This window comes from Tachysurus vachellii, chromosome 24, assembly GCF_030014155.1.
Source record: "Tachysurus vachellii isolate PV-2020 chromosome 24, HZAU_Pvac_v1, whole genome shotgun sequence".
NCBI lineage: Eukaryota > Metazoa > Chordata > Actinopteri > Siluriformes > Bagridae > Tachysurus > Tachysurus vachellii.
In genome coordinates, this window is record NC_083483.1 from 1,052,678 (window position 1) to 1,069,601 (window position 16,924).

General features: G+C 39.1%; 2 protein-coding genes across 4 annotated transcripts in view; one reads left to right on the top strand and one right to left on the bottom strand.

Moving 5' to 3' along the window:
• The window catches only part of slc5a10 (solute carrier family 5 member 10), a 35,440-nt gene extending 22,616 nt beyond the window's left edge, over positions 1 to 12,824 (bottom strand). The window contains exons 1-8 of the mRNA XM_060860274.1: positions 12,697 to 12,824; positions 12,207 to 12,278; positions 11,081 to 11,185; positions 10,780 to 10,839; positions 10,286 to 10,390; positions 9,588 to 9,693; positions 7,527 to 7,607; positions 366 to 571 (exon numbers count right to left, since the gene is read on the bottom strand). Of these exons, the coding sequence (XP_060716257.1) occupies positions 366 to 571; positions 7,527 to 7,607; positions 9,588 to 9,693; positions 10,286 to 10,390; positions 10,780 to 10,839; positions 11,081 to 11,185; positions 12,207 to 12,278; positions 12,697 to 12,807 (846 nt within the window). The 5' untranslated portion in view covers positions 12,808 to 12,824. The remainder of the gene's footprint in view (positions 1 to 365; positions 572 to 7,526; positions 7,608 to 9,587; positions 9,694 to 10,285; positions 10,391 to 10,779; positions 10,840 to 11,080; positions 11,186 to 12,206; positions 12,279 to 12,696) is intronic.
• A 1,624-nt stretch (positions 12,825 to 14,448) lies between these two features.
• Positions 14,449 to 16,924, top strand: part of si:dkeyp-9d4.3 (caskin-1) — a 33,812-nt gene continuing 31,336 nt past the window's right edge. For 2 of the 3 annotated variants that reach the window (XM_060860269.1, XM_060860271.1), the window contains exon 1: positions 14,487 to 15,018. In XM_060860269.1, the coding sequence (XP_060716252.1) occupies positions 14,925 to 15,018 (94 nt within the window). In that variant the 5' untranslated portion in view covers positions 14,487 to 14,924. Of the gene's footprint in view, positions 15,019 to 16,924 lie in introns of all 3 variants that reach the window. The other variant, XM_060860270.1, reaches the window with a different exon arrangement.

Here is a 16,924-nt window from a genome sequence, read left to right on the forward strand (position 1 = left end):
TGCCACTAGCTAGCATTAGTCAGCAAATTCTACTCAGCTAATCCTTTTTAAAAGCAGTTTTGTTTTGTGTTTTCTGATGTGTTGCAGTGTTTTTTTTTTTTTGCTGAAGAGACACTAGCACTACATATCCGTTAATGTTTTTGGGGGGGTGGTGACATTATGTTAGTAATGGCTATCTGTAACATTACCTGTGAGCGCTACTAGCTGAGATTAGTTAGCAAACGACACCCTACTCAGCGGTGATGCTATCATGTAAGTTGAGATCCTAGCAGACAAGTGTGCGTTATGGAAGTGTATATGTGTCATAGTTAAAGGCCAAGCCATTGTCCTTGTGAGAGAGTGTGTGGGGTGGTTAGTTTGATTACCTGATCAGTACACCAGTACCAGGTAGCCAGGATGGTTAATCCGAGGGTCATTCCCGGCCAGGGCAAGTCTCCGTGCACTGGATCACGGAAGAGGTGCATGGCATCAGCCCGTGGCAGGTGGCACGTCGTGTTCGGGATTATCTTCGTTGGCACAGCCTGGAGGTACACGCTCTCCAAATTGCCATAACCACCAATCTTGTTGAACGCTACATCAAACAAAAGAAGTTTCATGGGATAACATATATAGGAATAACCCAATATCTTGGTTCTTTGTGTATCCTGGTATTCTAATTACCAAAAGAGAATACAGTGCTGTGCATAAGTATTGACCCCCTTAAACCTTTCCTCATTTTGTAGTGATGCAACATGGAAATAAAATTTGCTTAATTCAGATCAAGCCATGAATCTATACAAAATTATTTACAAATGTTTTCACTCCCAAGTTCTGTGAAACTCCTAAATTATTTCTGGTGCAACCAATTCCAATCAGACTGAGAATGCCTGATCTCAATCGAAAGAATGCAGAGTTTTGAGAACTTAAACTAATACTTAAACAATCAGCATCATGAAGACCAACATTCTGGAAAAAAGTATCATCTATGATTGTTCCATCCTAAACTTTAAAAAGAGTGAAAGAATACCACCACAAATAAATGACTGGGTAAAGAGAAGCAGCAAATAGCCCAAGCGTAACTCTGAAATAGCTGGAGAGAAGCCACATGAAATCCTTTTTGGTGTTCGGCAAAAAGCAAACTGGTGACTCAGCAAACATGTGCAAAGGTTCTGTGGATTTGGTGAGACCCAAACGGGAATCTTTGGCATTGAATGAAGCCCAAGTTAGGTGGAAAAAGTACAATTGCCCTCGCCACATCACCCCCACTACGAAGCATGGTGGTGGTAGCATTAAGTTCTCTCAGGTACTTGAAAACTGGACAAGACTGGAACTAAGGCCGCGTTCACACTGCAAGTCTTAATGCTCAATTCGGATATTTTGCTCAGATCTGATTTTTTTGTTTGTTCACATTACCTTTTAAAATGTGTCCTATATCAGATACCAGTGTGAACTGTGTGCTGTTTCGAACTGACCCGAATGCGCAAACGAACAATAACAATGACGTCACACGCAGCATGCCGTTGCGATAAAGTTGGCGAGGTTATGGAGGAAGTAAGCATGTTCGCTTTTCTTTCTAAATGTTTGTGTAACGGCAGCACAGAGACGCAGTGTTTTGAAAATTTTCGGATGTCGAGGGAAACTTTTGATTTAGGCGTAGTCACGTTTGTGTGCGAAATCGCCGGCGCATAATTGTGACGAACGTCGATGTAGATTGACTTAAAAGTCGCATCAAATCCGCCTCGGTTGTTCACACTGCGGCCACATTGGAAAAAATCAGATTTGGGTCTGATTCAGGACCACATATGGAAGTGGTCTGAATCTGATTTGAAAAAAATCAGATCTGGGCAAGATTTGAGTGTTCACACTACTCCTGAAGAAGTCTGACCTGGTCACTTGACCCCAAAAAAATCAGATTTGGGCCACTTTTACCTGCAGTGTGAACGTGGCCAAAACGCCATTTTTTGGACAGCCAGGAAAAAACATATTGCAGTCTTCAGGAGACTTTAGACTGGAGATTGAGCACTTTTGCTAAAGTAAATAAAATTCAAAGATCCAGATAAACCAAGCTGATAGAGACGTTCAGAAGAGTGGTACTTGGGTGGTTCTAGCAAGTACACCTATACACCCAGAGAGGTGACACTTCTTGCACTGTAAGACACAATCAAATGGAATGTTTTCTTCTCAGCTGTCCCAAGTATTTGGTTCCAATCTTGTTCAGTTTTCAAGTCCCTGCTTGAACTTAATGCTACACCACCATGCTTCACAAAAAGGGCACTACTCCTCTAAGTGTGTTGTGATGGCCGGTGATCACAGCACGTGTCCTTGAGGAAGCACATGTTAGTGAAAGCTACCAAACAGGGAAGGTGGGTGGTTGGTGCGTGGAAACTGAGTAAGAACATTCCAGGTTGAATGTATAATGTTGTGATTATTGTTCTATGTACTTAATTTGTTTTTATGTTGTCTATTGTGTGCTGCTACCTTGGCCAGGGCTCACTTGTAAATGAGATATTTATCTCAATGTGATTTTATCCCTGGTTAAATAAAGGTATAATAAAATAAATAATAAAAAATAAAAGTGGGGGAGCATTTAAACAAGCTCTAAGCTCTTGAGCAGACAGAACATCCCAAATCTAGTCTGTCACACCCGACTGAACTCCTTAAATCTTACTAAATATCTTAATCACTAGCATTAGGCCTGTTTTTTTGGCTGTGTAATAAATCTGTGGGAGCAGACAGGGTTGGGCAGCATTTCATAACGATTTGTCTAAGAGTCATTGTCCTGAAGCATCGGTGTATTTAGGACATAAATTTGTATTGCAAACAAAAAAAAGACAAAAAAGCTTTTCTAAACTTCAGACTGTGTAAGTGGCTCTCATAATGCAGTCTGGGGAGTGAGACGTTCACAGCGAGTGTGCAGTTGTGCATAAAGAATGGGAGTTGATGGATGTTTACTTGGCACAGTGTGTGAGGGGGTGTATGGCAAGATAGGGCAATGCTATCCTTTCTGCTCTATAATTATTTTTTCTCCAAAACAATCCCTCCTTTTGTTCATTTGCCAGTAGGATCAGATCACAAGTTGTGATGGGATTAATAAGTGTTTGAACAACTGATTGTATAACCCCGAAGATGTTTATTTACACACTGTTAGTGTTCATCAAGAAGTAACACAATAGGCAAGGAATAAATCACAATGGGGCGTAACAAAGTAGATCTAGCAATGAAGAAGTGCTCCGATTGCCAAAAAAATATTATTTACCATTAACGACACACCAGGAAGAGTTCATTCATTCATTCATTCATTCATTTTCTACCGCTTATCCGAACTACCTCGGGTCACGGGGAGCCTGTGCCTATCTCAGGCATCGTCGGGCATCAAGGCAGGATACACCCTGGACGGAGTGCCAACCCATCGCAGGGCACACACACACTCTCATTCACTCACGCAATCACACACTACGGACAATTTCCCAGAGATGCCAATCAACCTACCATGCATGTCTTTGGACCGGGGGAGGAAACCGGAGTACCCAGAGGAAACCCCCGAGGCACGGGGAGAACATGCAAACTCCACACACACAAGGTGGAGGCTGGAATCGAACCCCCAACCCTGGAGGTGTGAGGTGAACGTGCTAACCACTAAGCCACCGTGCCTCCCACCAGGAAGAGTTATATTTAAGTTATAGCACAGCAATTTGCCACAATTTTTAAAACTGATTAAAGACCTTTCTGTTTTAAGAGTTATATCCAGATAATAAACAAGATACAGGAGGTTTTTTAATATTTATGGAAGGAGAATCAAGTGTTTTTCTGAACATCTTCAGGACAGGAGTTTTTTTTTTTCAAATCAGCATTTTCTTTTGTTGAGAGAAAACAGAGTCTGATGAAGAAAAGACTTTGAAGCTTCTACTATCTCAACAATATTGAATGTAACAATAAATGCATAAAAACTGTCGTAAAAAATTACGCCATTTAAATACAAATTGTAATTGTTGCCAAATTGCCGTGGTCTACAAATTTTTGTACCCCCAAAATTAGTATTTTTTATTTATTTATTTTTTTTTAATAATTCAGGCACTGTGACCCCAAACTCCCAGATTTCATTACCAGTATCAATATTTTTAGGAATATTGCACTCACAATTAAACTCCAAAAAACGAATATTCCAAATCATTCAAATCTAAACAGGTGTGCGGGTAATTGGAGGGTTTCCGAGAATCACACATGCAAATTAATCGAGAGGGTGAAGCCCATGAACCCGCAGGCCATCTAGAAAACATGTGACATGATGCTGCACGAAAGCTGATGCCTTTGAAGATCTGCACCGACTCGCCCCAAACAAGAAGGCAGTTTGGATAAAAACATAAGCTGACTCATCCCAGAGCGTGTAAAACAGAAGTAAATCATAAAAACACAAACCACAACACAGTACAAGAGCAAGGCCAGAGACGCAGTGTTAAACCTTCAGATGTGAGGAGGAATAAATACTTAAATCCCTGATGAACTCCTATAAAAAGTAGCACTTTAAAAAAACTTCAAGGTTTCAGCTGACGATAACATTCATATCAAATCCGTTTGTTTTAAAAAAGCAAAAATGGTTATATTAAAGCTGATGAAATGTGGAGGATTCTAAAGAATAAGGTAACTTATACGCAGTTTCTGACTCCTTTCAGAGGAAGTAACTAAGACGTGCTCAGAAAGTCACCAGACGACAGCTAATTTGCATATTCATTGTATACATGGAGTTTATTTGCATATCAAACAAGACAGGATATTGTTTATTAGAACAAAAATAGAGTATATCTTAGAAACAATGGTGACATGTGATTAGTTGTTACAGTCAGTGTTGATCTGTTTATTGGGGACAGTGTTGATCTGTTTATTGGGGACAGTGTTGATCTGTGATTGGTTATTGAGGACAGTGTTGATCTGTGATTGGTTGTTGGGGACAGTGTTGATCTGTGATTGGTTGTTGGGGACAGTGTTGATCTGTGATTGGTTGTTGGGGACAGTGGTGATCTGTGATTGGTTGTTGGGGACAGTGGTGATCTGTGATTGGTTGTTGGGGACAGTGGTGATTTGTGATTGGTTGTTGGGGACAGTGGTGATTTGTGATTGGTTGTTGGGGACAGTGGTGATTTGTGATTGGTCATCTATGATAACGTGATCAGTGTTAAAGTTGCTAAAGTCACCAAAGTCAGCGGCACTTCTTATATAGTACATTATCTTGAATATCTGGAGCAACCGAAGGACCAAACATCTCAATGAAGATAAACGTTTCCTCTGAATTTCTCCTAATTGAGATAAATGTCAGGCAATGATGATGTTTGGAATTTGGAACAGCTCACAGGAAATTGTACATGGTGCCACAAACCCCAGAAAGATCACAGATTGCTACGATCAGAGTCAGGATTTCCTTTGACCTCCACTGACCTTTATCATTTCTTTAATCAAAAAGGAGGCAAAAAATCAGAAGCGAGCTGTTTTGATGTTGCACATTTAAGTCAATCTTTCAGAAAAAGAGAAAAGCGTCGTGTTTCCCGAGGCGTGTTGCTGATCAGACAAATGAGAATAACAGTTTTGCTTAATGGTGTGAGGGAAAGTTTAATAGAGCAGATCTGAAGTGCTTTCCTGACAGGGGTGTGGCGTTAGGGACAGAAAGCACACGGGCATTCGTCTGGTTTAAAACTCACTTTTTTGCTTGACTTTAGATCTTGATTGAAGTGATAAAAAAGTTTGCTTATTTCAGCAAAACAACTCTCGCTGTGACTCTTGCAGTGTTTTATTTCCTCCCGTTTCATTTCAGTTGATTATCAAGAACATTTTCAGGCGAGAAATAGTTCTGAGCTGAAGACTTTGTCTTTCTTTGGACTGTGAAATGTTTAAAGATGTCTATATAAGGTAAGTTAATATTTGGATATGATGATTTCACCATGAAGTGCTAGCAGGAATGTACACACACACACACACACACACACACAGAGGTACTGAACACATAACCATGTGATTGCACCATCACATGATGTTTTTCCTTCTCCATTGCCTTGAGATCGAAGGTGTGACACAGAATAAAACAGTAAAGTCAACAGCGACGAGGTGGTGAGACGAAGCCGACTTTCTCTTACCGACCTGAAGTTCTTGTTTTCCTCTAGCAGAAAGTCCCAGACGGATTTATTTATTCCTCTTACAAGCAAACAAATCTAATGTAAAACTAATTATAGATCGTCACATTAGATAATTTCTACATTAAAATGAATGGTATGAAAAGCCTGAAGTTTGACGCATCCATCAAAAGTAATTTCCACACCAGCGTCTCTTTATTTTTCTCTTAAAGCTCGGCATTTTACACAGAAACCGGAAAACATAAACCGCTCTGTTCTCTACACTCGGAAAGACGCTAACGATGGAGACTCCTTCCATAAAACTGAAGATAAATAAACATCTCCTTGCAGAACAGCAGTTCCAGAGGATCTCCTCAGTATGGATTTATTTTATGAACATTATTTACACAGACCTAAAATTTCCACTGACTCGACTTTTGTGTTTGGACCCCTGAATATAACAGCTTGGATCAGGTGGGTTGTGATTTCCAAAAATGGTAGCAAAAAATAAATAAATAAATAAATCACCCATTGGTGATGCTTCACATACCCCACATTTCTAGAACCGGGTTCTAGATTACACAGAGTATCTGACATGCGAGTCCCCGTCAATCAGCCGTTCAGTCCATGACTATAAACCTGCAGTCTGTACGATCTACAGACTGAGCTGCTGCTGCTATAGACATTACATTATAACCTGTAACTGGAGACGTTTCATCCAAACACACATTTATGATGTAAAAGCTCATTACTGAAACTCCATGGAATGAAATTAATGAGCAAAATTGACAAGATGCTTGAAATGAAATGGCTAATCGCGTATGACTCGGACGCTGTTAAAGTTAAACTCCGCCCCCAGACACATCACTCATGTGTACTTGAAACATTTGTCATGCATTTCGAGTGTATTATATAATTATTTATATATTTATTTGTTCCTTAAGGAGGTTAGTGCCTGTGGTAAAAGGGCTAAATCTCACTGTGCCGTTAGCAGAAAGGCATTGTGGGTAATGTTGGAAACCATTCTACATGACAAAAAGTGAAGAAACGTACTGAAGTGAATATCACCTCTAATATCAACATTACTAGCTAGCTAAGTTAGCTAGTCAAATGCTGCTAGCAAGCTCATGTTCCTTCAAACATGTTTATAGCTACGTAGTTAGATCAAAACGCTACTATAGAACTTTCACCCTGTAAACCATAATGTCACATGGCTAGTCTAGCTCACTAAGAAATATTTCCACATGCTCGTGTTTTCTTTGTCTCCACTGTCTCAGACATTGCTTAGCAAAATGGTGTCCCACATGCTAACACCCTGACTTCCAGCAGGCTTTATTTTAAAATGGAAAATTTACAGATCTTTTACAGTAATTGTCTTACACAATATCATGATATCATACCACACACACCTGTTGGGTAACAGGAGTTCAATTGCACCACCTGACTGACCTGTGATGGTGAGGATGACTGCGCCAGTGATCATGATGAAGGTCTGCAGTGTGTCGGTGTAAATCACAGCAGCTAAACCACCTGGGATGAGAAATTGGAGTGAAGTTGTGAGATAGAAATGATACGATTACAGATCTGTGTGTGTGGGTGTGTGTGCTGTATGACTGTACTCCCAAAGTGGTTTAATGTTTTTTTACAGAGACTTAAACACGGCATGGGCGTTACCAGACGTTATTTAGATGAATGTCTAAAGGATCAAAGCTTAATCCAAAAATTGAGAATGAAAAATACGTTCACGGCCTTTAAGTTGCTCTGCATTCCAACACTATTGTTAACACATCCTCAATGACTCGTTAATCTGAAGTGTTTATTAACCAGCGAGTGTGTTAGGCACTGACACACACACACACAGAGAGAGAGAGAGAGAGAGAGAGAGAGAGAGAGAGGGAGAGACAGAGTGAGAGAGAGAGAGAGAGAGGAAAAGAGAGAGAGAGAGAGAGAGAGAGAGGGAGAGACAGAGAGAGAGAGAGAGAGAGAGAGGAAAAGAGAGAGAGAGACAGAGAGAGAGAAAGAGGAAAAGAGAGAGAGAGAGAGAGAGAGAGAGAGAGAGAGAGATTGTAAGAAAAAATCTGAAGAACATTGTAAGGTTCGTAGGAAAATTATGTGAACTTATGTGAATAAACAAATAAATAAATAAATAAATAGGTATTTTGGGAATAATTTGGGGAAATTATATAATAGACTTTATAATAAATATCTAAAAAAAAAAAGTAAGTAAAGTTTTAAATGCTTTGTTATTTTAATAGAGATATTTGTATTGTTTCTAAATTTCTTATGGTTTCCTGTCACTTCTTATTCATCACATGCTGACATGCTAACTTTAATCAGCACATGCTAATCACACGCTTATCCCTTTCTCTCCTAACTGAATCAACAAGTGAGGAAAAGTTTGTAGGTACGTGGAGAATTTAAATGTAAATAAATAAGTTAGAGGTACTTACTAATAATATAAAGCAGGTTATTAATTAACTGTCTAAAGTTAAAGTAGTAAGTAACAATTATGTAGGTGTGTAATTAAGAAGAAAATGTAAAGTTTATATGTAAATAAGTAAGATAATTAAGTAAGTTAAAGTAATGGCATGAGTAAGTCAAAGTCTCTATTTGAGAAAATAAGTATAAGGACGTAAGTAAATTAGTTAAATTAAGGAAGTAAAGCAAGTAATTAAGAAGAAAGAAAAATTCTATGTAGAGGTAAATAATGCATTTGGATAATTAAGTAAATTAAGCAAGTAAAATTACTACTACTACTACTACTACTACTAATAATAATAATAATAATAATAATGTTATAAAGCAAGCCAACATAATAAATAAAGGTTTCTACTGTAGGTAAGTAAGAAAATAAGTAGGTTAGAATTCAGCAAGTAAAATAAATAAGATGCAAGTAATTAGGTAAACGTAAGAGTTTTTAAGAAAAGTTAAGTATGAAGTAAATTAAGTAAATGACTGTTTACGTGTAAAAAAGTAGAATAGAAGTAAATAAGTCGAAACGGATGTAAGGAGATAACAATTCAATACATAAGTAAAAAATAAGTGAATTAGTGAAATAGGTTAATAAGTAAACATCTAAAGAGAAAGTACTCAGTAACTAACAATAACACAGGTTTGGAATTTAAAAAGAAAATATAATTCTATGTGAGTAAGTAGGAACTTGGTTAATTAAGTAATTAAACTAAATCAGTCATATAATTATGTAACTAAACATTTATAGGTAAGTGAGAAAGAAAGAAAATAGGTTAGAGGGAAGTAAGACAAGTATTCAAGTAAGACATGAATAATGTAAATATGACGTAATAACATAGTAAAATATGGTGTAATAACATTCTATATTTTTAAGAAATAACATTCTATAGATTGTAAAGTAACTAAGTTGACATATTACAAAAAAACACAAGTAAAAAGTAAAAATACACAAGTTCAGGAAGTTAAAAAAAATGAACTATAAAAGTTAAAGTAAGTAAATTTAATTGTGTAATTGTTAAAAGTTTTGGCACCCCTCACCTGCAATAGTGTAGAGTGCTGTGACCACCAACATGAGCACAGTGGAGAGGTAAAGATTCCAACCCAAACACACCTGAATAAACAAGGCCCCAGAATACAGGTCTGTCTGCACACACACACACACACACACACACACACACACACACACACACACACACACACACACACACACACACACACACACACACACAAGCACATGCACACATGCACATACAGACACACACACACACACACACACACAAGCACATGCACACATGCACATACAGACACACACACACACACACACACAAACACACACAAGCACATGCACACATGCACATACAGACACACACACACACACACACACAAACACACACACACAAGCACATGCACACATGCACACATGCACATACAGACACACACAAACACACACACACAAACACACATACACAAGCACATGCACACATGCACATACAGACACACACATACAAACACACACATGCACACACACAACACACACAAGCACATGCACACATGCACATACAGACACACACACAAACACACACACAAAGAGAGACAAAAAGAGAAAGATACAAATATCATATAAGTGTGATATGCATTGTTTTTACATGTGCAGGTACGATGCCAGATATGCCAGATGTGTGTGTGTACAGTATGTGTGTGTGTGTGTGTGTGTGTGTGTGTGTATGGGCACTCACTGAGATTTTGGTAAACACGGATAACATCAGACTGAGAGCTGACAGATACATGCGAATTCTCTCTCCACCAAACCGCCGACCCAGATACTCGGGCATCGTGACAATCTGAGAGTGTGTAAAAGAATGTGTGTGTGTGTGTGTTTGTGTGTGTGTATATGTGTGTGTGTGAGGGAGAAAAAGAGAAAGAGGGAGTGAGTTAAAGAGAGAAATAGAGACTACCATTTAATGTCTTAAATGAAACATTTCTACATGCAGGTCATGTTGATAACAAATACAACTGTGTTTGTGTGTTTGTGTGTTAGTGTGTGTGTGTATTTTTGTGTGTTTGAGTGTGTTGTGTGTGTGCGTGCGTGCATGTTTGTGTGTATTTGTGTGTGTTGTGTGTGTGCGTGTGTTGCGTGTGTGTTGTGTTTGTGTGTTTTGTGTGTGTTTGTGTGTGTGTGTGTGTGTGTGTGTGTGTGTGTGTGTGTGTTGTATTAGAGTTTCAGACATACCCCAGAGGACACATACACTGGGACAAAGATCCAGGCCAGGGCCAACAGTACATAGGTTGCCTAGAATAAAAGTGCATGTACTTTAATAAGCATAGCGGCCTCTGTCGCCCCCTGGTGTTCACAAAAAATATGGCACCCTGTAGGTTTACATTAGACCTCAAGAATGTTTACTGTTACCACAAATAAGTTGAATATTTTCCAGGAACAGCACAGAACAGTGTTTTATTTTCTCTTAATTTGCCTGAAAGTAGAATGATTAATAAATGGAAAGCACTTGGAATTAACTAATGAGGAGACTCACATTCCATTCAAACCCTGCCACAGCGATGCCTCCTGCTGCCCCGGTGCCAGCCAAGCCGATAAACAGTCCTGATCCTTCACTACTGGCAAACAGAGATGCTCCAATCTACACAACACACACACACACACACACACGCACACACAAGTACACACACACACACATACACACACACACACACACACACAAATATTATATATTAATTATAATTTTAAATAATTTAGCTTTTTGAATTTCTTGTGCTCATTTATATCATAATACAATCTCACATTGTTTATAATGAATTAAAAATCAGCTCTAAATTAATGTAAATAAAATATTTATTTATTTATTTATTAGATTTGATTTAGTATTATTTTATTATTTAAGTCTAGGCATATAATAATTTAAATCTTACTTATTAATTAATTACAAATATGTATTTGTTTCTTTGTTCATTCTCATATAAAAAGGCATATAAAATATATTCAGATTCAAATATCCGTTAAGAAAATCAAACTGTTAATTACTGAACTTAAATTTTATGTTTATCTAAAAACGATAGCATGTTAAATTAATGTGTTCATTAAAAAAAGTTTGAATGTTTGCAGATATTAGACACAAATTTAAAAATTTGATCCAAACCAAAGTTTAAATGTGTTAAACAATAGACAATAAAACTTACAGGTGAAATTTAAATTCTTTACTTTAACAATTTTGTACAATTTCATTTTCAATTGATTTGAATTTTTATGTTAAAATGTTCTTTTTAAAAAAGAAAAATAATAATCAGTTGAAACTCGTCTGCTTACTGATGTGTAATTATTCGTTTTAGTTCTTAAATGTTTGCAGCCTTAGAAACAGTTTATTTATATTTTATTGATAATTACAGTGTTTATAAACATCATGTTTATTACATGAAGCTTGAATATTTAGTGAAAATTTTGAAGTGAAAATTGTTTAGATGAATAAAAAGTAAAGACAGTACAATGTTTTACCATGAACGACTTACTGATTACATTAGTAATCGTAGCTCGAATGTTGTCAGTTAGTTCAGTGTAAATTATTGCTTTAAATTTTTACAATGTGAATCTTTTTTATATTTTAATAGCAAAACATGTTTTATGTAAAATTCCAACTTTTCTCTTACCGGCCACCAGGCCATGTCTCTGCCAGCCAGGAAGTAGCCGTTAAGTGTGTTTCTGCTTACTCTGCAAGATGACTAACACAAGCACACACACACACACACACACACACACACACACACACAGTATTTTTTCAGTATTACACATCAGTACTGAACTGAATCCAGATTAGTTGAATCAGCAGTCACAGTCACACTTAATTGTCATTTGTACAATCAGTGTGAAAATGTCTGTAGAGCTGACACACACAAACACACACAAACACACACAAAATCACACACACACTCACACACACACTCTCTCTCTCACACACACACACAACCACACACACACGCACTCAAAATCACTCACACACACACACACACACACACACACACACACACACACACACACACACTCTCTCTCTCTCACACACACATGCACACACACACACACAACCAAACACTCACACACACACACACACACACTCACTCTCACACCCACTCACTTTCTTACCCATATTCCGACAGCAACATTGAGCAGAAAATACGCTCCGATCACGATGATATCAGAAAAACTAAAAGACTGTGTGAGCGCGAAGAACTTTGTGGTGGCGTTTGACGCCATGACCCGTCCACACACTCGACGACACACACGTGAAATGGAGGGAGAGAGGAATAAATGGAAGGAGAGAGGGAGGGCTGAATTGATGATTAAACGCATCAGTTTAATGAGGCGACTCTGTGCTCACATAAGAGACAGAGACGAAAAGAGGCTTCTGTTGGATCTGGGAATTTTGGTTTGGATTTGGTCTTAAACACACACACACAGACACACACAGACACACACACACACACACATTTCAGGTGTGTTACCCCAACACCTAATGTGGCCAACAGAGTCGAAATAACACCTCTAGACACTGCTAACAAGGTCAATGATTGACTGAGAGTCACTGGTGCTTACCCATTACATTACACACACTCACACAAACACACACACACACAGACACACACACACACACACACCATTAGCATTAATCTTACACAAGACACACAAACACACATCATCTATTAGTTCTAGGCAACAGGACCTTTACACTTCAATGGAACATTCTTTACATACGACTTCACAATAAAACTTCATTCTAAATCAAATTTTCACAAAACTGGACTCAGGGATCTGCTGTGTGTGACCTCAGATACATGTAAACATCTCACTGGCTGAACAACCTGCCGTAGAGAAGATCGTACTTCATATAGTTTTTGTTTGAAAATTGGGAATTTTTACTAAAATCATCCAGCACGCAGCCAGCAGGTCATCAAAGTTTTGAGATGTTTGATATCACAGGTTTGTTTTTCCGTCATCAGTGAGACACAAACATCACAGTGAATATCATTAAGGAGGGTTTCTAGGTTTTAAAAACATTTTGTTCCTTGGGGACCCATTTGTACATTTGTACAGAATTTTTAACTTCCTTTGTGTCTAAACACACACACAATGTCTGCACTTACACTTACACTGCTGATCTAATTCTGCTATAATATCTGACCTTCCTTTTATCTTCATTGTCATAAAAAAACAAAACAAACCAAGAAACTTTGGTATTATTTTTTTAAAATTCGTTGATTTTCGGAGTCTCACAGGTCCTAAAGTGCACTTCCTTTTTGACCACTAGGTGTATAAATAGCGCTATAGAGAAACACAGGAGAAAAACGAATGAAGCATTTTTGTCTTTTAATCTTTGTCACTCAAAACGGTTTGTGAGCGTTTGAATTATTTACACACTGTATAAAGCTGTAAAGATGAAAGACTGAGACATGACTGAGAAGCTGATATTGTGTAGTGTGTGGTGTGATTCTGCAGACCACCAGCAGGGGTCGCGCCGACGGTAATACAGGGAAAGCAGGAGGGATGTAGGTTAGAGCTCAAATTAGACATCCGCTCCAATTGTCCGTGACACCGTTACATCCTTAAAGTGATGCATGTTTCAGTGAAAACACGGTCAAGTCTGAGGTGCGCTTTATTACTGAAGAAAATGCGTTTATATCAATTAGTGATTAAAGACCGGGAGAGCGCGCGCGCAGCCACATACACGCACGCACGCACGCGTCTAATTTTAATCTGTCAGGCTCATGCGGGGAAACGGGGCTATTTGGTCACACCCCCCTGCTGCAGCACCATAAATTTAAGCAATCGCGCACACACACACACGCACGCGCGCATGCCCGCACGTGTGCGCACGCAAGCACGCGCGCGCGCGGATTACAACCTCTTCAGCGTCCGTCCGCGCGCACATCCCATCATATCACATCACATCTGCCCGGATGTTTACGTAACAACCCCGTCGCCTTACACAGGGGTCAGGAAGCAGAGTAGGCTCCGCGCTACGACATTTTTATTTTTTATTTTTATTTTTTTTTGCAGTAATGTTCCTGTAACCTGGAGACGACCGTCACATTCCTTCATACGGGATTTATTTATTGTAATCGCGCGACCACATGTAGCACATCCTGTTTGTGTTATTATTGTTAAAAGGAAAAAGCGGTTGACGTCCTCACACAGTCCGGACACCGAGTCTCCCCGGGGATGGAGGACGCGGGTGGAGCGGCTTTAACGGCGCGCTGGCGGTGGCCGAGTCGTCGCGCAAGGATGCTCTGGATGTAGAGGACGCCGCGCGCGCTCCTGTGTGTGTGTGTGTGTGTGTGTGTGTGTGTGTGTGTGTGTGTGTGTGTAAATAAAATATGGGGAAAGATCAAGAACTCTTGCAGGCGGTGAAAACTGAGGACCTGCTCACGGTGCAGAGGCTACTGCAGAGACCCAGACAGGGCAAATCCAGTGAGTGCTCTCTCTCTCTCTCTCTCTCTCTCTCTCTCTCACACACACACACACACACACGCCCATCAGTACAGGCCATGGTGCACGCATGTGCGTTACAGCGGTGTTTAAAGGATCACGTGCAGCGTGAAAACCTCCAAGAAATCGGCTCTTAGTGTTGAATATCTTACGTATAATTACATTAACCTCTTACAGTATTGAATGGTCGCTTTGGGTCTTACGTGAACTAACATTGTGTTCAATCACAGCTGCAGTGTTGGATTCAGAGTCACTGTGTTGAATGAGCTCTTATGGGTGTTGAAATTCTTACAGCATTCAGAATTTAGACCCACTTACAGAGTTGCAGTAGATAATACAGTATTGAGTTCATGCACGCAGTGTTGAATTACCTTTAACAGTGTTGACATTAGATATACAGAGTGTTGAGTGTTAAATTAAACCTCGAACAGTGTTGAATCAGAATTCTTGCCGTGCTGAATTTCTGTAGCTCTTATAATTTAAGTGTTACAGTAAGTAGTGTTTAGTTAGCTCTCAGAGTGCTGACTTAGCACCTGCAAAGTCACATTAACATTAAAACAAATGGTTAATGAAGTGTTGCACTCTGTTACAGTGCAGAATTGTGCAGTATTGAGTTGTATCTAACAGTGTTGAATTGTCTGTCACAATATTCAGTTCACATGTAAAAAATATGGCAGGAATCTTATAGATGTTTCAGTGTTTATTTTAAACTTACAATACGGAATTTGTTCAGTACAATACAGTATTGAGTTAGTTCATTCAGTGTTTATTTTATTTTCAATGTACTGAATTATGTCTCACAGTATTGGTCACTCCTGCACCTTGGAATGAACACATACATCACCAACTTCACTTAAACAGCATTGAATTAAACACCTTCAGGGTTGAACAAACACCACACATGGAGTAACAGGGACAGTAATGATTTAACACTCAAAGGTTAAACACTGCTGGTTTAATTTTAAACACTATGTTTCTCTACATTTCTAAAGTCGTCCTTAACGGGTTTATACCTGGATTACTCGTGCGACTGAGAATAGAATTCAACACTGTTCAATTTTATTGAAAATAGCAATAGGTATTAAAGGTGTCACAGACTGAACACCAAAAATACAAACATTTCTTACAGCTAATATTATTGTAATAATACTGTGTGTCGGTTCAGATGAAAAGCTAGAGAGGGATGGGGCAGGAGGAAGGGGATTATGGGTAAGAAGGCACCAGATGTCCATCGTAATGAAGTGTTTGAACTGTATGAGGGGAGAGAGAAATGGGGACGGGTTGGGGGGGGCAGAGCGAGAGAGAGATTGAGAGAGAGAGTGATGAAGAGAGAGAGAGAGAGTGATGGAGAGAGAGAGAGAGTGATGGGGAGAGAGAGAGAGAGAGAGAGAGAGAGAGAGAGAGAGAGAGAGAGAGAGAGATTGAGAGAGAGAGAGATGGGGAGAGAGAGAGAGAGAGAGAGAGAGAGAGAGAGAGAGAGGGAGTGATGAAGAGAGAGAGAGTGATGGAGAGAGAGAGAGAGTGATGGGGAGAGAGAGTGAGAGAGAGAGAGAGAGAGAGAGAGAGTGAGAGAGAGAGAAAGAGAGAGTGTGATGAAGAGAGAGAGAGTGATGGGAGAGAGAGAGATTGAGAGAGAGAGAGAGAGAGAGAGAGAGAGGCTTCATTTGACGTCACATCAAAATTGATTCTCATTTTTTATTTTCTTTACATAGTTATATTTATTAATACACACTGTTCACTCAGATAAAACAAATGAGCTCAGAAATGAACACACACACACACACACACACACACACACACACACACACACACACACACACACGTCTATAATTGAAATACAATTACCACCTCCAGTGCTGGGTAACATCCCAGGTGGTAGCAGAAATTG